At 48.1% G+C, this 20,788-nt stretch overlaps 1 protein-coding gene across 23 annotated transcripts in view; it reads right to left on the bottom strand.

Annotated features, from left to right (window-relative positions):
- The window catches only part of LOC135099804 (titin-like), an 88,124-nt gene extending 68,435 nt beyond the window's left edge, over nucleotides 1-19,689 (bottom strand). For 3 of the 23 annotated variants that reach the window (XM_064002334.1, XM_064002337.1, XM_064002350.1), the window contains exons 1-4: nucleotides 14,924-19,630; nucleotides 12,472-13,994; nucleotides 10,046-10,258; nucleotides 8,545-8,943 (exon numbers count right to left, since the gene is read on the bottom strand). In XM_064002334.1, coding sequence (XP_063858404.1) covers nucleotides 8,545-8,943; nucleotides 10,046-10,258; nucleotides 12,472-13,994; nucleotides 14,924-19,481 — 6,693 coding nt within the window. In that variant the 5' untranslated portion in view covers nucleotides 19,482-19,630. Of the gene's footprint in view, nucleotides 1-8,544; nucleotides 8,944-10,045; nucleotides 10,259-12,471; nucleotides 13,995-14,923 lie in introns of all 23 variants that reach the window. The other 20 variants (XM_064002341.1, XM_064002342.1, XM_064002340.1 and 17 more) reach the window with 15 other exon arrangements.
- Between the last annotated feature and the right edge of the window lie 1,099 nt (nucleotides 19,690-20,788).

Genomic DNA, 20,788 nt, shown 5'->3' with positions numbered 1-20,788 from the left:
TATTACTATGATTCGTGATATTAACGTCTTATCGCTCACACTGCTTTCCTCAGCCTACTATTCGTCAAGGTTATGAGTCTGTGCAAAAATGATGGTGTATATTTACCGGTACAGTTTCAAAATAATATGACACTCATGTTTACATTCTAGCTCGTTACAACACAAACATTCGTGCGGCGTGCATTACACTAACAATAGGCTACGTACACATTATGACGGGAAGAAAAAGATACATTTGTCATAAGAACATTCCAGGCAAGGTCTTTCACACAATACAGGAACATTAATCTCTCTCCTGCAGTGCGCCACTCCTTCCTCCAACTCTCTCTCTCTCTCTCTCTCTCTCTCTCATGACGTCGCCTGGAACTTTAAAAAAATAAAAATAAAATAAACTCAATATACGCTATCTCACTATGATAAGATGATGCAGCAATTTCCTCTCGAGTGTAACCCAGAACCCAAATATCACGAGCGTGGATGGAAAATATTAAGGCAAATCAGCAAGGATCGAAGGACACGCCTGGAGGAGTGAGAGGAGCATCCACTCTGCATAGGATCTGGAGGTTCTTTTTTCTTTTGACTTATGGAAATTTGCGTTACATAATGGTGACGAGTATTTAAATCTGGGTTTGTCATGTTTTTTTGTATGAATTTGTCATATATTTTCGTACTACTTACAGCGGCAGCGCGGTACTGATTCCTTTCCAGGTGAAATGAGTGCAGCGTGTCGGTTTCTTCCTTTCTCTCGCGAAGATTATGAGTTATTTGCATACCGTTTCGCTACACAACGCCTCGGCATGAGACGGAAAACTGACAACAACGACGTATGCAACAAAATGACAGGAAGGAATAAACAAGAATGAACGAGTGTGAGAATCATCAAGTGTCATTCACCACCGCCTGGGACCGCCCACCGCTCCTCCACACGGTGAGTGGTAGCAATTCTGAGGAGGTTAACATATAACGCAGCAGCTTCAAATAAAGTATCTCAAGTCCTAGTCTTTCTTTCATTGGTATGCCAAACGTTACCTTGATAGGGTACATGTGGGGGTGGCGAGGCGTCCTGGCGTGCCGGGGTGTCCTCATCGCCCGGGAGACAAGTCCTGGGGAAAGGAGGGTCGGGCCAGGAGCGGCCCCCGGGTTGCTTTTGCAAGGTGACCCTTGTCTCTTTGACGCATTGTTTGCGGGTGGTATGTAACATTCCGTGATCACTAAGTTTTTGGAAACATTTCTGCGCAAAGGAGCGTTCGAAATCTTTTGGTAATTTAGATTATTTCTGGCAGAACGTGAATTGCGGCTCACTGGTGCTCGCGTGTCCTTGTCACGCTTCAACGATTCTTCCGCCACAGAGGCGCGGTCTGTCACTGGCCCGCGCCCTGTCTTGGTGGAGACGTGTCTGGGCGTCATGGCGCGAGGGGAAGCACGGGTTAGCGGCGGAGGTCTGGAGGGGGATGAACTTTTGGGTTGTGGGATGCGTCCCTTGTAAGCTTCCGTGGCTGAGGCAGGCTGTGTCAGGATGGTCTTGGTAGACACATGTCTCTGTGACATGCTTTGAGGCGACACTGGTATTAAAGACACACGCTGAGCCGCCAGGCGGGGCGGAGACACGTGACTGGACGCAGCGTTCTGGAACGACACACTCTTCATACGGGGAGACCCCACCGACTCACTGGGAGCCGAGTGCCGCTGCGACACACTTCTCGTTGTCTCCTCCTGGGGACGTGAAGCTTTCAGAGACAAATACTTAGTGGATACGTTCTGGAGCGTTCTGCTGGGCGAGGAGCTTACACTAGGAGACTTTTTACTCAACACAACAGTTTTACTTGAGACGTGCTTATCGTTGCCAGATACCTGCTGTTTCTTCACCAACACCACACTTTTGGAGGAGACGTGCTTGTCCACGCCCGTCACCTGCTTTTTAGTCATCGTTAAACTTTTAGATGAGCTGTGGTTTTCCTCGCCGGTCACTTTTTTCATCGGTGCTGGCGACACCCTTCGCGGCCCACCGGTGCTGCCCGAGTAACGGCTGGGGGCAGGGGAGGGCCTGGCGGGCGAACCCAAGTCTCGAGGCTTGGCGTTCCTCATGGTTCTGTTACTGTCGACACTGAACCTGATGAATGCCTTCTCTGTATAGCTCATGTTTCTTCTCGTGTATTCCTAATTGATTTAACACTATAGGCACCAAAGCACTGCTCAATAGGCAATACATGAAAGCAGTCTCATTTGTTACGCTTATATTTGGTTTTTAAATCAGTCTCATATATCCAATTTTCTCGTTGTTTTCTTGGCATGACTCACTGCACCCTTACTTTCGATGTTCAGAGAAGAAAGAAAAAACACGATACATTTCACTACTGCTTCAAGAATCATGAATCACAAGACGAAATCAACTTTCACATTTTCGAGGCACCACGAAATTCTATCTTGAACTTAACACAAACACACACACAAACACACACACATAAGGTTGATATGTGTGTGGACAATCAATCTTCTCAATCTAAACGCACTTTGAGGTTTCACGAATCACCGGGTGTTGTTTCACTAGAACGATCTTCCCTTTACGGGTTTGCACTGGTTTCGATAGCTCACGTGACGCGGCGGTGGGAGAGCGTCTCTCTGGCTGTCTGTGAGTCTGACAGTAAGGAACGACCCCAAGACAGTGCCAAGTAGGAGGATGTGAAAGAGGAAAGGGAAGAGGAGGAGGAGGAGGAGGAGGAGAAACCAGCCGTAAGTGAAATGGAGATAACGAGATAAGTGACGCTGAGATAATTTGCAACAGAAAGAAGTATTTATCCAGGACTATAATAGAATAGGAAGGACGAGACATTGAGCAACACATTAAAAGAGAGAGAGAGAGAGAGAGAGAGAGAGAGAGAGAGAGAGAGAGAGAGAGAGAGAGAGACTATGACATCAGAATACTCGTGAATGGAAAGATACGTGTGGATAGAGAGAAATAAAAAAAAAAAGTAAGGATCCCCAAGAATAAGGGAGCAGAAACGAGATGAAGCACAAGCAGGCAGTAAGGAGGAGGCTGAAGGAAGGAACACCGCAGGGTCGGGTGGTGACTCTCTCACTGTCACCTGTGTGTGTCTGTACAGCTGTAACGCGATAGCCTTGCACCCCCACCCGTGACGCACCTCCCACCCAAGACTCCACCCCCAACCCAATCTCCTCAGCCCCTCCACTCACTCCCCCTTCCCCTACTGCTTACCTTACCCTATGCCTCCCCCGCACTGCCTTACCCTCAAGGTGTGCTAACTTCTAAATGTCTCCCCATGTGTGCGGTTTTCTATACAAGGGTGGGTGGAAGGTGGTGTTAAGCCTATCGTTTCGTTTTGCTTCGTCGTACATTGGGAATTTAGGTTTCTGCAGCGGTTTCTTTTTTGTTCTTCGATTGTTGTTATTTTCTAGAGGCTTACTGACTTTTTTATTGATTCCTCTCATTCTCGTGTTGTTTCGATACTTTCCGGTCATTTTCCCGTTTCTTTTCAGTGATTCCTCTTATTCACGTGTTGTTTTGATACTTTCCGTTGATTTTCCCGTTTCTCTCCTGTTAATTCCTGTCGTCCTCGTGCTGTTTTGATAACTTCCTTTCATTTCCTGTTCCTCTCTTATTTCTCGCATCCACATTTGATAACTTTCTTTCATTTTCTCGTTTCTTTCTCTCTTTTTTTTTTATTCCTCTCATCCTCAAGTTATGTTGATGTCTTCCTATAATTTTCCTGTTTCTATTTCTCTCATCCTCATAATTATTTTGATGTTTTCCTTTCACTTTCCCTGTTTATCGACGCAAACGCACATATTTTCTTAGCAGTCAAGTTCCAGTTTCTCATTCACAGACCCTAAAGTTATCGTGTGCTTGTGTCACCACGTTATCTGTCATCAGCGCGCTGTCGCCACTTTCTCTACACCGTGCCGCACGAGAGAGGCCTCCGCGCGGCACTGCTACGGGAGGAGCTTGTCGGCGGCATTGGGGTGAGGGCGTGGCGCCACTTAGAGGGGAGATCCTGTACGTCTTGGGTCGTCGCTTACTCCGCTATTGTTGTTCACTTTTTTTTTTCTCTCATTGTCAGTCTTTCATACTGTATCATTCTCTGTGTATTTATCCGTTTACCAACATGCTTCCCTTCCAGCTTTCATTTACAGTTTTTCCGGAAGATGACAAGCACAGTTTGGGTTTGGGCTCGAGCCGCGGCGGCCGTGTTACGGGGGAATCGGCCGGGTCGCTCACAGTCAGCTAATACGGAAGTCACGCCTGAGCCTTCCATCACCAGGGCGGGGGATGGGATTGTATGTAGTAATGCACGCTTTCCATGACGCGCCTTAATGAAGACAAATCCCGCGTAGATAAGTGAAAAAAAATAAAGTATACAAGATATGGTTCTGAATAAAAGCGTCGTGCTCTTCAAGAAGTAATGAAAACAGGCACGTGCTTTTCAGAGAGTGGTGAAAGACGGACTTTAATGGAGACAAGTCTCGCGTAAATAAAATAAAAAAAGGGGGGGAGGTTATAAAAGACATGTTTCAAGTGGAAAACAACGTTGTGCACTCCAGGAAGTAATGAAAAGACACGTGCTCTTCAAGTAAGGATGGAAAAAGATTATAACATAATGATTCTGACAGCATGACATTATGAATAAACACGGCCTTGAACTGAATCGCTATTATTATTAATCAACTTTCGTTTCTATTCTTTAGGAAGTAGTGGAAATAGGCACGCGTTAATCAAATAATGCTGAAAAAAAGCACTACTAAATACTAATTTAAGCAACACGACATTAATATCTGAACAGGAAAGACCTTCAGTGGAATACCTATTATTATCCTTGAGCGTCGCGTCTGCAGCATCGCGTCTTGCTACACTCAACGCCTCGCCAGCGTCACCGCCTCTGCCTCGCTGCACCACGCATGCTGGGAGAGGCGGCTCTTCTCCTGCATGATCTTTTATACGCAAGAACATGGTCGACGTAATGGTTGTTTAATAATTCCTTTACTATGAAGTATGTGTGTGTGTTTATTTCACATAGAAATACTGTTAAGACTCAGCACAAGAATCTCTGATCACTGTTCTCACAAGATGGTTTGTTCATTCTCAAAGATGCTTCTTCTTTCTCTTTACACACCTATGGTATATTAAATCATGCGTAATGAAAACATGAAATCGATGAAAAAGTATCAGCAAGCTGACGAAATTGTCAGGCGATTGCACTGTTCTGTAACGGTAAATTTCTGATCTAACAACAATGGCCAATTGCGAAGCAATTCTTTGTATGCGAGTGTTTGGGTCGTAACGATGGCTAGTGAACATTAGCCTAGCACCGCAGACGCTCGTGGGATCCGGACCCGCGGGCTAATCCTTACAAACACACACACACACACACACTCACACACACACACACACACACACACACACACACACACACACACACACACACACACACACACACACACACACACTTAAAAAAGACGCAATATGTGCGAACACTTACCTCGGTACAAAAAATAAATAAGTGAACGCGACAAGCTACACTGATTACGTTTTTTCAAACTGTTAGAAACACTTGGTTACTCAAACATGACACAACATCCTCAACACTTTCAACACGAATAAGAAAAAAAGTTAATTCTAAATCTATCCACGACAAAACAAACTAAAAATGCATATGAATAAAAAATAAAACTAATCCAACCAAACTATACCATCACTGAAAAAGAGATTATAAAAACACAACACATGCAGACGAAAATTCAGAAAAAAAAACACACACACACTAAATATAAACAGAACGATACAAATAAATATAACACTCTGGCAACTCAGAAACCACCACCATCATCACCACCACCACCACCACCACCACCACCACCACCACGAGGTTCCTGAAGAATGGTGGAGGGGGAGGGGGAGGTGGAGATCAGGGCGGAAGAGCAAGCGTAATATGTATGAAGGAAATAAGGAGGGAGGGAGGGAGGGAGGAAACCATGCATGTTCCTCCATCTGCTCCACTTCCACCTCCACCTTCACCTGTAGAGGAAGACTCGGCGGGGGGGAGAGGAAGGTGATGAGGAGGCGGCCCTCACTCCACTCAAAGCGCGCTGATTGAGAAGACCCGCTGCTATCCTCCTCCTCGTTCTCGTCCTGCTCTTCCTTCTTTCTTCTCTCCTCCTCCTGCTTCTGCCAAATTTCCACCTGCTTCCTCCACTCCTCTTCCTGCTGGCGTCTTTGTTCCTCTTCCTCTTCCTTCCTCCTCTTCTCCTCTTCCTCACGTTCCCTCTTCCTCCTTCTTGAGACCTCGAGCAGCCACTCTCTCTCCTCTTCTTCGCTACTGACGGAGGCCAGCGTGCAAACAAGACCAGGACGAGTACATCACACCGTAAGCCACCGAATTGAAGCCGTGCGTAGGTGTATGTACGTAGACCAAACACATACACATGGCCAACCGTGTAAACAAACCAGACAAGGTGATAAACTGGCAAACAAACAGATAATCAAAGGAACAAACAGACTCCCATATATTCCACCTAAACAACCCAAGGACTTGAGTAAACAGACAGAGAGAGAGAGAGAGAGAGAGAGAGAGAGAGAGAGAGAGAGAGAGAGAGAGAGAGAGAGAGAGAGAGAGAGAGAGAGAGAGAGAGAGAGAGAGAGATCCACAACCACAACCCAAATTCCTCACATAAAACACACTCGTCGCCAGTCACTTCACCCAATCACCAATTAGAACATCAAACACCACCAATTAACTAATGAGGCAAGTCACGCAGGTCACACTCGTACCTCCTGGTGTGTGCGGCGCCCTTGACCCGGCGGGGGGAATGCAGCAACCCCCGCCAGCGAGGAGGACGAGAGGGGCGGTAACCAGTGGGGCGGGAACCAGTGGATCGGGAACCAGGGAGGCGGGGGTGACGGTGGAGGGAGCGAGGTGGGTGGGAGCGAGGGGGACGGGAGCGAGGGGGACGGAGCGGGGTCAGGTCACCACACTCTCTGCCGCGTCTTGAGGTCATCCATGTGTAGACGCCGAGGTCCTCCACCATGATGTGACCTGCCCTCTTGACCATCACCGAGCCAGGTCATGTGTGTGTGTGTGTGTGTGTGTGTGTGTGTGTGTGTGTGTGTGTGTGTGTGTGTGTGTGTGTGTGTGTGTGTGTGTGTGTGTGTGTGTGTGTGTGTACGTAAAAGCAAGTGTTGGGAATATTATGGCATAGTTTATGAAAACAAAGGGTAATAGGAAAAAATAAAATAAATGGAAAGTATACAAAGAAAGATTATTTGTATGCGGTAGAAAAGAAAAAGAAAAATCTTACTAAACTGATATTTCTAACTTATTTCCTTTGACTGTGAAAAAAAAGAGTTGTGATTGAAATGCATGGATAATGTGTGTGTGTGTGTGTGTGTGAAACTATGTATTACACTACTGATCGGTGTATCAGTATGGTGAATGGTGTACGTATGAGTCGTGTATGGTGCAGGAATGGACGTGCATGGACTGTGTATGGTGGCGGGGTGCGTGAGTAGGGAATCGACCAGCGTGAGGAACGAGAGGATGGAGGGACAGTCGTGGAGGGCGGGGGAAAGAGGGGATACACTAGGGGCAGGACGCCGGCACGGAGAAGCGACACACCCACTCCTGACCACCGCCGGGAAGGCACTGATTGGGGGTCCGGTGGCTCTCTGGCCTTCAGGGAGACGGTGCGAGCAGCTGGGGTGCGGGCCAGCAGATGGACAGACCACCAACACCTCAACATGCACCACACACCACTACCACTCGCTTCTTCACGCTCATCATCATCCTTTATCTTGTCTTCATCTTTCTACTCCTCTGTCGTACTATCTCTACTAGGTTTCTGTTCTCGTCTCAGTCCTTTTGCTAGTTTTCCTGCTTATTCCTGTTCCTTCTCGTCCTTCTCGTCTCCCTCAGCTATAATGCCAACACTTCTAACCTTCTCCTCGAGTCTAGCCACTCAGACACACTCCAAACGTTTTAGCCACAAAGAGAAGGATGATGAAAGCTGGATGCCTCACAGTGGATGACAAGTAACAAGAACAACTCAGATTTGACAAACCTACACACAAGAGAAGCGGGTTGTGGAAGATGAGGGCCGCGTGCAGCCCACCTTCCAAACAAGACACTAAAATCAACTCCAACGGGAAACAGTCAAAAGTCACGAACTCTAATCAAATCCCAGGAACAAAGCCACGCCGTCTCGGGGACCCAAATCACTCCATCACAAATCGATCACCGCTTCCTCAGATGTGGTGTACTTGATTGACAAAAAAATGACCTGGAAGCAAAATTTACTAGAGTGCTTGAGAACCTGAAAGCAACTGACGGTACATGAGTGTGTGACCTGCGACTTACACCGGCAAGTCAGGTCATGTCAAGTCGTCGATGAAAGAAAGTAAAAACTTGGCTTAGGACGCGGCTAGAAAGGAAAAATTAGGATGATAACAGCTCTCTTTTTCCTATCGCAGCAGCCACAGAGCCACGTCAATCTTCTAATTCCTGTCTTCTTAACTCACTCCTCCTTATTCCCCCTTACCTTATTTTCCTTCTCTGAGTCCCTCTTCTTCTTTTTCTTCTTTCTGAGCCTCTCGCCGTCTTCGCTGTCTCGATGCTTCTTCTTCTTTTTCTTCTTTTCGCCACCATCCTCTGCAACGCCGTTCTCCTTGTCCTCTTCTTCTATAGCCTCTTTCTTCTTCTCTTCTTCCACTTCCTTTTTCTTCTCCTCCTTTATATCGGCCTTTTTCCTTTCTTCTCTTACTTCAACCTTCTTCTTCTCGGTGGTCACTTCAATCTTCTTCCCGCCGGATTCTTCGATCTGTTTCTTCTTCTCCACTTGCTCTACGACCTCCTTTTTCTTCTCAATGCCTCCGATGCCGTTCTCCGTCCTGGTTGTTGTCGTCGTCCTCTTTTTGAACCTCAGCCCCTTGGCGCCCTTCTGCAAGGCCCAAGGTAAGGGATCGAGTTAGATGAGTTTGGAAGAGACACGGTTTCTGGAGTCAACAGATAAGGGTGTCAAAGTCAACACGTAACAGTACTAAAGTCTATAAGTAACAGTTTCAAAGTCGTTAAGTCCAGAATCAAAGTCAGTAGGTAACAGTCCAAAATTAAAGGTAAAAGTTCCTAAGTAAACAGTTAACAGTGCCAAGGTGAACAAATAACTGTGCCATGGTCAACAGGCAACAGTGCCAAAGTCAACAGGTAATAGTGCCAAAACCAACAGGTAACAGTGCCAAGGTAAAAAAGTAACAGTGCCAACGTCAACAGGTAACAGTGTCAGAGTCAACAGATAATAGTGCCAAGGTCAACAGATAACAGTGCCAAGATCAACAGATAATAGTGCCAAGGTCAACAGATAACAATGCCAAGGTCAACAGATAACAGTACCAAGATCAACAGATAACAGTGCCAAGGTCAACAGATAACAGTACCAAGGTCAACAGATAACAGTGCCAAGGTCAACAGATAAGTGCCAAGGTCAACAGATAACAGTTGCCAAAGTCAACAGATAACAGTGCAAAGGTCAACAGGTAACAGTGCCGAAGTCGAAAGATTATTCAATTATTCGGTCAAACTTAAGTAAATAAAGGGAATGCAAAAGGAAAACGATATAAAAATAAAATAGAATAAACAAAATAATACACTAAACTCAAGCAAATAAAAATACCAAAGAAAAAAAGTATCTACAAACTAAATAAATGACGATAAACTAAGAAAAATAAAGCTTTGAGAGAGAGAGAGAGAGAGAGAGAGAGAGAGAGAGAGAGAGAGAGAGAGAGAGAGAGAGAGAGAGAGAGAGAGATGCGAACAAAAAAGCATACTATGAAACTAAGTCAAAACTGTCTCAGTCCATAATGACAACACCACCATCGTCACAACTAACGCCATCACCACTATCGGAAGAAGTAAGAAGAAGAAGAAGAAGAAGAAGAAGAAGAAGAAGAAGAAGAAGAAGAAGAAGAAGAAGAAGAAGAAGAAGAAGAAGAAGACTACAGTGCACGTCACCGCCTCTACGCGTCAGACTAACAAACATTACGCACATCATCGTCGTCTGAGCCAAAGAAGTTATTTCCTTCCTCCTCCTCCTCCTCCTCCTGCTCCATCTCCTCCGCTTTCTGCTCCTCCTTGGCCTCGGTGTCGTTTTCCTCCTGGTCGCACTGCACTGGGTCAAAGCGATGACGAGGCACAAAGATGTCGTCGTCGTCGTTCTTGCTGCCCCAGAAGTCGTCCTCGTCTTCTACTTGGGACTCCATCTGGCGGGCGGCGAGTGGGCGTACGTGTGGGCGGAGGTCGGAGAGCAGAAGGTCGCAGGGGGGATATTAGAGTTAGCAATTGTGACACACCACCACCACATCACCACAACACCACAATACTTACTCTGCCACACTTACCTCATCACCACAACTCAAAACTATCTCCTCGTAGTGGCAAGTAAAGGCGCTGCGTTAGGCATTAATGTAAATACGGTTTTAGTGAAGGGAATTGTGAGTCTTGCTTCAGCTTCCGTTATAAGGCAGCTCAAAAAAAAAATAAATAAATAAATAAATAAAAAATAAATTAATTAATTAATTAAATAAATAAATAAATAAATAAATAAATAAAAATAAATAAAAATAAAATAAATAAATAAATAAATAAATAAATAAATAAAATAAATAAAATAAATGAATAAATAAAATAAATAAATAAATATATAAATAAATAAACAAATGAATAAAAAAATAAAATAACAATAATAAAACAAAGCTAAATAAAAAAAAAAAAAAACGTAAAGTAAAGAATGACCAAATAAGTGCTCGATATGACTCAAGTCAGCCTTAGAGTTTTACCACAGTTTGTTTTCCTGTGTTCTGTTGCTAGGTTACGTATGAACGGAAGGCATCCACTGGCCCTCTATAGCCTGGTGTGCACTGAATTCAAGCTTGGGGATGTGTATTTTTGTTAGGTAATCATGTATATTCTCTGAGGAGAAAAATTAAAACTGGTATAAATTCTTAAAAAGAAAGACTTGATTTATCGAGGACTTATTGCATCGCAAGTGGCAAAATGAATGAATAAATGAAACTGGATAAAACCAATCCACATTGAACATGATAGTTAAATCAATATTCCACACGAAGCAAGCTATTCCAGACACATCAGTAATATTGTAATGTCTCACGGAAGTCTGACAGCGAGTGAACTATTGAAATAAAGACCGACCTAATTATTATATCAGTGGATCAACTGCCTGACTACTATTTGCAAATCTAATGTAGCTATGGATTTGTATACATTTCCATTGACAAAAACTAAACGTTTGGCATTACGAAGGAGAAACTTAAATGTTGGCGTTTTCTTTCTTTTCCTCCGAATTAAACTGGATAACCAATATAAAGGGTAATAGTCAAGGCAGCAAATTAGTCAACTACTGAGTTCTACTGAACGTCTGGAAAGCAGCCACGTGTGTTGGCGTGCCAAGCGTCGTGGAACTCCCTGCCAGCAGCCAATGGAACCACCACAGCCTCGCCCTCAACTAACACTTGCTGTAACTTATTTCAATGTAAATACGTTTAATTCAGTTAGTTTAAGTCACTGGGATGTTGGGGTTGTATGAGGAGGCTGGTCAGGCTGTCTCTTAGCAGTGTTCACATAACATTGGGCACGACCACAAGAACACTTAAGGCAACGTAACATTAGCTTAAATTAATCTGTGACTTAAGAATAATCAATATGCAACTGATAACAAGGTTATGAGAGCGAGAGGGAAAAGCTGGTTATTCATACTCATGGCTTAAAAAATACTGGAGGCAAAATAAGGAAAGACTCGTGTACGTACTGCACCTCAAAAAAAGAAAGAAAAAAAGCCAAAATATGAAATATAAAATAACAACAATAACACAAGAAATGATAAAACATGACATCAATGAGAAAATAACAATTAATGTGCAGAAAGTCAGGCAGTTAGACAGCAGGCACGGCAGTAATGCTGCGGCGAGCACACAGTTGCCAGGCGCTGGTGGTATGACTAAGTAGTGACTGCCTTCACTTAACGCGCCAAGGGTAGTGACGTGGGTTTGGCCAAGATGCTGCCCTCCATGACACCAGAATGACAGAATAGGCAAGAGTGACATTACTTTGCACACGTCAAGTGAATGCATCTCGGTGATGACTCACACGCCAGGTGGTCGCTGTGGCATCAGTGTGTGTCAGTTAACGCGGTGTATTGCATGTTATAGTAGTACAGAGTTGATTTATTGTACAAATAAAATATAAAAAGAGTACAGAAAGCAAACAGATAAGAGCCTACGAACATGACAACTTAGAAGCAACAAGGGGAATGCAGTGTTAAGTGAAATCCAAGAAGTATAAATGCAGATTAGACGTGTGCCTGCCAAGAGTAGCACCAAAGAAAACGAAAGCGTGCAGAAGATTTCAGGAGTAACTAAAGCAGGAGGTTATGCCAGTTAGCGGTGTCACTACTTACATTAGAACCATTTTGGAGGGATGTGACGGGACCACTAACACCAACACCACCACCACCACCATCACTACTGCTGACTGCTTGGGTGGTGGTGTCAACACGCCCACTACTCACACCAACGTCGCCACAGTCGTCACGGGCAGAGTTAGAGAGGTCACCATCACACACGCTGTTAGTACCATTGAGGGGGAGGGCGCCTGCAGGGGAAGGGGATGGGGAGGAGCGGTCCTGGCTCTGGGGAGAGGATGGGGAGGCTGGGTCATGGGCTGGGAGGAGATGGGAGGGCTCGGCCGGGGTCTCACTGGACTCAGGACTCGTTAAGAAATTGGTTTCCTCAGGGGCCAGGTCACCTGGCGCCACCGCCTCTGTGTGTTTGTCTTGTTGCAGGGAAGCATCCAGGTTAGAGGCACTGTCTTGTGAGACGATCACCTCCTGCTGCGGGACACTGGGCAAAAGATCAACACGGTCTTCCTGCGATACTTTTCTGTCTGAAGGTGACACACTGTCCAGCAGAGGGGAACTTTCTTCATCGTGTTGAGTGTCGACAGTGTGCGAGAGTGTGACAATTTCTTGTACTTCAACTGTTCCTTGCATGGAGTCACTGTCCGGCACAACACTGTTCTGTAGCAAGAGACTCTCCAGCACATCACTGTCCTGAGTAATTTCCTGCGGGACATCGTTGTCTTGTAGCGCGGTGCTGTCCTGAGGCGCAGACCCGCCCTCGAAGGAAGTGAGAGAATCGGGGGTGGAACTCCTTGTCACTTCCTGTGAAACTTGTGACAGCTCTGACCTGGTCTCGGAGGCGATGGTGAGGCTGGACTCGGATATCCTGAGCAACGGCGGGGCGACTTGCAGATCCCCGAGACTGGCAGCGTCGCTGTCGTCCTCCCGCAGGGCCAGCAGCACACCCTCGGCTTCCAGAGACGAGGCACATTTTTTGCTGGGGAGGAGAGGATCCCCGGCCTCTGCTATCGTCAGGTGGGTGCCCTTCTCTTCGACAGTCGATACTCTGGTGGTGAGCGTGACGGTGGGTTCAGGGGAGCAGTGAGACGACCCCGGGAGGTCTGAGGACGACTCGAGAGAGTCCATGTCCAAGGTGCTGAGGTCGTCCAGCTTTGTGGGCGAGAGCACGTCGATGCCGCTCTCCGTGTCGGCCATGCCCGCGGGGTCCTGGAGGGAGTCCAGGTCCAGCAAGGAGTCTAGGGTGAGCCCCGTGGGCGTGGCGGTGGTAGGGGCCTTGGCGGGGGTTAGGGCGGGAATGAGGGTGGGGGGCGTGGGCTCGATAGAGTCACAGCTGAGGAGGGAGGAAGGGTCGGGGGAGGGGGGTTCCAGGGAGTCAGGCTGACACAGACGAACATTGAGTTCAGCCTCGATCAGTTCCTGGAGGGAGGGGGAAGCGCCCTTGGGGGAGGCACTGTCGTCCATCACGGACAGGTTAGTGTTGACACCAAACTCGAGTGAGTCAGCCTCCAGTTGGGCGTTACTTACGGCGGCGTCCGTTGTCTCCACGTTGGCCATGGCGGACCCTGCAACGAGACGAGAGTGTATTAGTGGTGAGTGGCGACGTTCCGCGGCGGCAACACAGGCCAGATGTTGCGGGGCGTTACTCACAAACAGCGACAACCGGAGAAGCAAGTGATTGTAATGGTGGGTGATGCTGATGGAGATGATGAGAGTATAGGGTGGTGGTGACAGTGGTGGTAACAGTGGTGGTGCAGGGTTGTCTACCATCCTCTCTACACCCACGCGAAGTTGGCACTGCGGCGCCCTCCCCCCACCCGCGCACATGCCAACATGCCGTCACGAAGTTGGCACACGCTGGTACCGGTGTTTTGTGTGTGTGTGTGTGTGTGTGTGTGTGTGTGTGTGTGTGTGTGTGTGTGTGTGTGTGCGCGTGCGTGTGTGTGCGCGTGCGTGCGTGCGTGCGTGTGCGCTTGCACATACATACACACATATATATATATATATATATATATATATATATATATATATATATATATATATATATATATATATATATATATATATATATATATATATATATATATATATATATATATATATATATATATATATATATGTGTGTGTGTGTGTGTGTGTGTGAGAGAGAAAGTGTGCGCCGCCTTTTCATAATAGTCACCGCTAACAGATAACACCATGTTCACCTCACCTCTCAACAGACAACAAAACTCTCACTCCTCCATCCACGTTTTTAGTTCCTTTCCCCTTCGCCACCCCAGCGTCCCCAACAGGCCATACAAATAACAGCGTCCCCGCATGTACTCTGCATTCCTTTCACTCCCCCTCTTCTTCATCTCCCTTCGTCGTCCTCTACACATACTCTTCCCCTCGTCACTTCCCCGTGCCTTGTCTTGCCTCCCCGGCGGTGATGGTTTCCTCGGATGGCATCAAACAACTTATTTTCCCTTTATTCAGTTCTCCATCAAGTGCTCACCTCTTTGTGTTTCCTCTGCTTTCTTTTCTCTGATTGTTTCCTGTTTATATTTTCTGCCCATAACTTCCTCATCCTTCTCTTCCTCATTCCTGTTCGTCTTGTCATTTTCCTCATTATTCACCGTCACTTTCACTCCTGTCTGGCTGCTTCCCTCCTTCTCTTCACTCCAACGCACTGCTTCCTCATTGTCTTCTCTGTCAGTGTCTGCGCCCTCCGCCAACTGCCAGGGGGAGCAGCAGTCCCTCGCAGCGGAGACACATGCTCGCTCTTCGTTGCTCCACCTCAGCCAAAAGTCTTCCTCATCCCCGCCAGCTTTCGCCACCTCCCGCTCATGCGTGAACACAAGGGCCACTTCAGCGTCCATTTCTTCTTCCTCCTCCTCCATAATGATGTCAAGAATAGGAGAACTCATGAGGTCCTTCTCGGCATCCTTGATGAACACTCTGGTCGCGTCTTCCTCCTGTGTCTGCTCAATGGCGTCCAGTGTTCGTTTAGCCTCGTTCATTTCACTTTTAGTCACATTGTCACTGTGATTGGGTTTTGAGCCCTGCGTAGTCTGGTCGTTGGGTGACTTGTAAGACTTAATTATTTTAGCAAAGACGTGTTCTAGTTCATTCTTGGAGTTCAAGTGTTCTGCTGGATTGCTGAGTGGAGTCTCTTCGTCTCCAGCTCCCGAATCACTCTGATCTGGCTTCAAGTACAGTCTGGTAAAGCCGCGGGAAGTTTTTGGTGAGCCAACGCCTCCACTCTCCGATACCCCAGCAAAGTCCTTCCTCAGGCCAACCTCTTTTGTTGCTTTCCCTTGCCTGATCTGGCCCTTGACCTTCTGCAGCACCGCTCGGGTCACTTGATCCCCCACGGTGCAGAAGGCGGCACTGAGAGAACCTCCACCACCACCGCCGTCAAATTTTCTTCCGTTAGGGTTACCTAAGTACTTCTTGTCCAGAAAATCAGGTGTTTCCTTTTTCCTTTTGGTTCCAAGGCTTCCGAAGTGAAAAAACTTCTTCTGTGCGGCTGAATTGCTGTCTTCAGGAGTTGTCTCTCTGTCGCTCTTCTTGGGGAAGGGGAAAGGTTTCTTCTTGGACTTGGCATCTTCTTTAGGATCGTTCAGTTCAGTGTTGACCGCCTCGTCCACCATCTTGGCAGGGGCGGCCGTGGCGGCGGCGGGTGCAGTGGCGGCGGGGACAGCGGCGGTGGAGGCAGCGGCGGCCTGAGGCAGATTAGAGGCAGCCGCAAGGTCAGACACCATCACATACTCGCCCTCCATCTCTCCCTCGTCCTCATCCTCGACCTCTTCCTCGTCCTCGTACTCTTCATCATCCTCATACTCGTAGTCATCATCGTAGTCCTCGTCATAGTCGTAGTCTTCCTCGGCCATGCGGAGAGCGTCTTCCTCTAGTTGACTCAGGAACTTGTTCTTGACGTATTCCCTGTACTCCTCTTCACTCGCGAACTGCCTCTCCTCTTCATCCTCCTCGCCCTCCTGCAGCATCCTCTCCTCCTCCTCCGTCAGGGTGTGCGGCATGGACAAGTAATCCTCAAAACCCACGTCCCCGCGCTCCCAAGGCTGCACCGCCGCCTCCTCCTTCTCCCTCTCCAGATCCTTAAGTTCGTGGATCTCTTGCTCCGTCAGGCCCACTGGCATGTTGAGGAAGCGGTCCAGACCAGCACTTTCGGCCTGCCGCACGCGCTCCCGTTCACGCACGGCTTCCTCCAGTTCCTTCTGCTCCTGCTCCGTCAGCTCTGTCGGCATTGACATGAACTTGTCGACAGAGAGATCCTTCGCGTCTCCGCTCTCGGCGAGGTACTTGCGCAGCTCCTCTTCCTCCTCGGGCGAGAGGGCAGGGGGCATGGTCATGTACTTGGCAAGACTGGGATCGGCCACTGCTGCCGCCTCACTCATGCCCTTCGTGTCCGCGTGCTCCTCCTCCTGGCGGTGACGACGCCTGTGTTTGCGTGGCGGCGGCCGAACCAGCAAGTCCTGCACCTCCGCCAGGTGGTCCTCCTCCTCGGGCACGGTGGGCAGAGGCACGGGGCTCTCAGGCAACTCCCTCAAATCCACGTCATCCACAAACACCTCAAGGTCCTCCTCCATTGTCTCCCCGACCTCCTCCTCCACATCCACCTCCATCACATCTTCCGTGTCCTCCTCCATCATATCGATGGAAGCCGGGGGTGCCAGTGGCGCAGCCTCCCCAGGGGCCTGTCCCAGCGTGCCCCACACATCCTGCGTCCAACCTTCCACACTCGCCACGGGCACCTCTTCGTCCTCCATGTGCTCCTCCACCACCATGGCCTCATCTTTGCTCTCCTCTGCCTTGCCGTCCTCGAAGTGAGTTTCCTCGTCCACCTGTATTTCCTCCACAGCGGCAGGAGGCTCCGTGGCGGCCACTTCTGCAGCTTTGTCTGTTGGGAGTTCCCTTTCTTCGTCTTCAGTGACTCCTGCCTCAACTTGGTGTTTCTTCTCCTCCTCCACGGCCTCTTTCTTCACATCCTCTGGCAGCTTCACGAAAACCTCTGTCTCCAAGACCTTCTCATCTTCCCTTGCGTCCTTGTTTGCTGTTTCTTGCTCCTCCACTACTTTGTTTTCTTCTGCAGACACATCTGTTGCCACTTTGATTTCCAGTGTCTCTTTTCCTTCATCCTTTATTGTCTCGTCCTCTTTTATCTGTTTATATTTTTCCTCCTCTTCTTCCTCCACAACTTTATCTTCCTCTGTCGTTTCCTCCTGTGTTTCATGGCGTGTTGCCAGCGCTTCTGATTCAATTGAGTCTTGTTCTTTCATTATGACATCTTCACTGACGTTGTCATGTCTCTCAGAGCCCTCCTCCGCTGCTGCCAGGGTTTGCACCTCTTCTTGCTTAACCTCTTCAGGTGGCTGAGGTGACGTCTGTTTTGTGGACTCCTGTTCAGCCATCTCGTCTTGCTCTTTGGGTGGTTCTATGGATGTGATTTCTGCGTCTTCCTCTAATTTAACTTCCTCTCCAGATGACAGTTTGATGCTTTCTTCTGTCTGGTCTTCAGCAACATATGTTGTTGCTGTCTCTGGTGTTTTTTCTACCACCTCTTTCGTGTATTCTTCCTTCGTTTCCTTTCCTTTTTCTTCCAGCGTAGCATCGCTTGGTTGTTCTTCAGTCATATTAATTGTGTCGTCCTTGAGTTCGGCCTTCATTCCCTCGGCAGCATCATGGGGTGTCTCAGGCTGCACGGTATCAGCTGCGTGCTCAACAATCTCCTCGCGGTCGTCCACTTTCCCTGAGGCCTCAGGTACAGTTTCCATTACTGCCTCTTCCTGAGGTTCTGCTTCGCAGGACAAACCATTTTGCTGGCTGGAGGGTTCCTTGATCTCCTCTTCTAATTGACCTTCATCCTTCAGCTCGGCGTCCTGAGTCTCTAGAGCCTGACTTATTTCGGAACCTTCGGAAATGTCATTCAGATTGCGGCGGTCGTCCTCACTTTCCTCGTCCTCGATTACAATAAAGATTCGATTCTCGTTACCATTGGACGTGATTCCCTCGAGCCGCTCACCGCCGTCCTCGATGTCTCTCGCCTCCTCAGTTTCGGCTGCGTCTCCAGTTTCTTCCACTTCCTTTTCTGTTTGTTCGACTTCTTTCGTCTTCTGCTCAACTTCTTTCGCTTGACTGGACTCTTCATCGTCCTCATCCAGACGCTGCAAATATTCTTCGAGGCGACGACCGACTTTGGCGGAAAATTCCTCCTCAGGCGACATATCCTGCCGAGGCTCCTCAAACTTGGCGGAGTAACGCTCCACAATCTCTTCCGCAGTGCCCACGTATTCCGGAACTTCCTCTTCGTCGTCCTCCTCCGCGGCCTTATCGGTCTCCCTGACGCACTCCTCGGTGCCATACTTGGCCAGCAATGTCTTCCACACCTCGTCCTGATGGTTCTTCTCCCCAGGCTCCTCGCTCCCTCCCTCGCGTGACTCATTCTTCCTCGACTGAGTTTCGTCAGGCTTAAGAAGGATTTGTTTGTTGCTGACTTGCGTCGCGGTTACAGGCGGCGGGGGACGGTGGCGGGGCGGGGGCGGGGTGGCTGTTGGGGGTTGTGCCAACAAGTTCTCAATGCCAGGGTAGCGCGTCAGCCCACCTGGTCTCTCCAGCCCACCACGCCAAGCCCCGGTCTCCTCGTCATCTTCCTCCTCTTCTCCCTCTTCAGGCACTGAAGGGACTTTCTGTCGCTGGTCGTCGGCGTGTGCGGCGGCACCTGAGTCGTTCTCCAGCTGAGATCCTTCCACTTCCCGCTGTGTTTGCTCCTCGCGAGCAGCCAAGAAGGTGATAAAGATTAGCCATACCCAGAGCACTGCCTCCCGCACACGCTTCCGCCAATATGAAGGAAAGATCCACTCCGGCACAAGCGTCCCGTCCTCGCCCCACCGCGGCAGTTCGGGCACGCGCCACTCCCTCGTGCGTGCCCACTGCCACAGGTCGGCCGGGTGCCACTGCTGCCACTGCCACTGGTCAACGTCGGGTATCCACTCAGCACACCACTCGGGCAGGTGAGCAGTGAGCGTGGTGAGCCACTCCTTTGCCTTGTCCATGCCGCCGCTCCGCTCCCGGCACACAACACACTGCACGCACACTTCAGATCACAGCACGCCGCTTGTCACGTCAGCAGAGGCCCCGCGAAGGTCGCTGTGGCGAGGCGGCCTGAGAGCGGCGGCGGCACAGCGTCCACTGGCACTCTCGAGCCTGCCAGCCCCATGCAGCCTCCACAAGTTCAAAATAGCACGTGGCACTGAGCTCGACCCTCCATCCCTCCATCCATCCCACCTTCCTTCCCTCACAGATATCAGCCACTCGTCCCTCCGTCCATCCCTCCCTTCCTGTTATCAGCATGGGTTGCCCCTCCATCCCTCAAGAGCACCCTTCCAATAATATGATTGGCTTATTCTTCCCTTCTGCACTGCTAAGATGATCATGTCTCTTCATCTTTCATACATGAGAGTATACTTGTACCTGGAGCATTTTGACACCCTGGGCGGGTCTGTCCACTACCACCTACTTCCTGACCTCTCTCTCTCTCTCTCTCTCTCTCTCTCTCTCTCTCTCTCTCTCTCTCTCTCTCTCTCTCTCTCAGCCTCTCAAAAATGTGTTGATTTTAGAATAATGTAAAACTGTGTATAAAGTCAGAACTTTCATCAGTAAAATTTGTGGCCATCACAAAAATATCTATTGACTTCTTAGGAAATTGTTCATTCATAAATATACATGTTCTTGCCTCATACTTTAAAATGACACACCTAGTACAAATGTAAAGAACTAACAGAAGGAAGATGGAATCTCCCAACTTTTGTGTAGCGTGCACACGTGCACTAAGTTCGGCGCATGTGCGGTCTATACCAGTTTTGTCCCGTGCACTGTGAAAAGGAATTCCAAGAACACTGTTTAGGCACAGCACAACAATTTCTTTCTCATGTTCTTACAAAATTGTTTGCTCGATGACAAGGATGCATTTTCTTGCCTCATATTAACTCTGAAGTGCCAAACCTACAGTTAAATCATGTATAAAGAAACCACGAGTTTGACGGAAATTCACCGGCAATATCTAATAACTTTTATGGGATAAATGGACAATGTTGCCACCAGCTGCCATGTCTGAAATGATTTACAGTAACAAGTTTTACGCACCAAACAACCACGAACACCTCTATCTAATATACTGTATATCTGAAGATGAAGAAAAAAGTGTTTACCATTGAAACAATTCACTGTTTCCCATATGAATTATGGTAAAGATATGGCATATCTTAAAAACTGAAGTACAGAGAGCAATCAGTATTGCGTTGTAGGTATAATTTTTAAGACAGACAGACAGTCCCGTTTATTCCCTCCCCCCTTACTACGC

This window comes from Scylla paramamosain, chromosome 4 (genome assembly GCF_035594125.1).
Source record: "Scylla paramamosain isolate STU-SP2022 chromosome 4, ASM3559412v1, whole genome shotgun sequence".
NCBI classification, from domain to species: Eukaryota; Metazoa; Arthropoda; class Malacostraca; order Decapoda; family Portunidae; genus Scylla; species Scylla paramamosain.
This window is presented reverse-complemented; position numbering and strand designations above follow the sequence as displayed.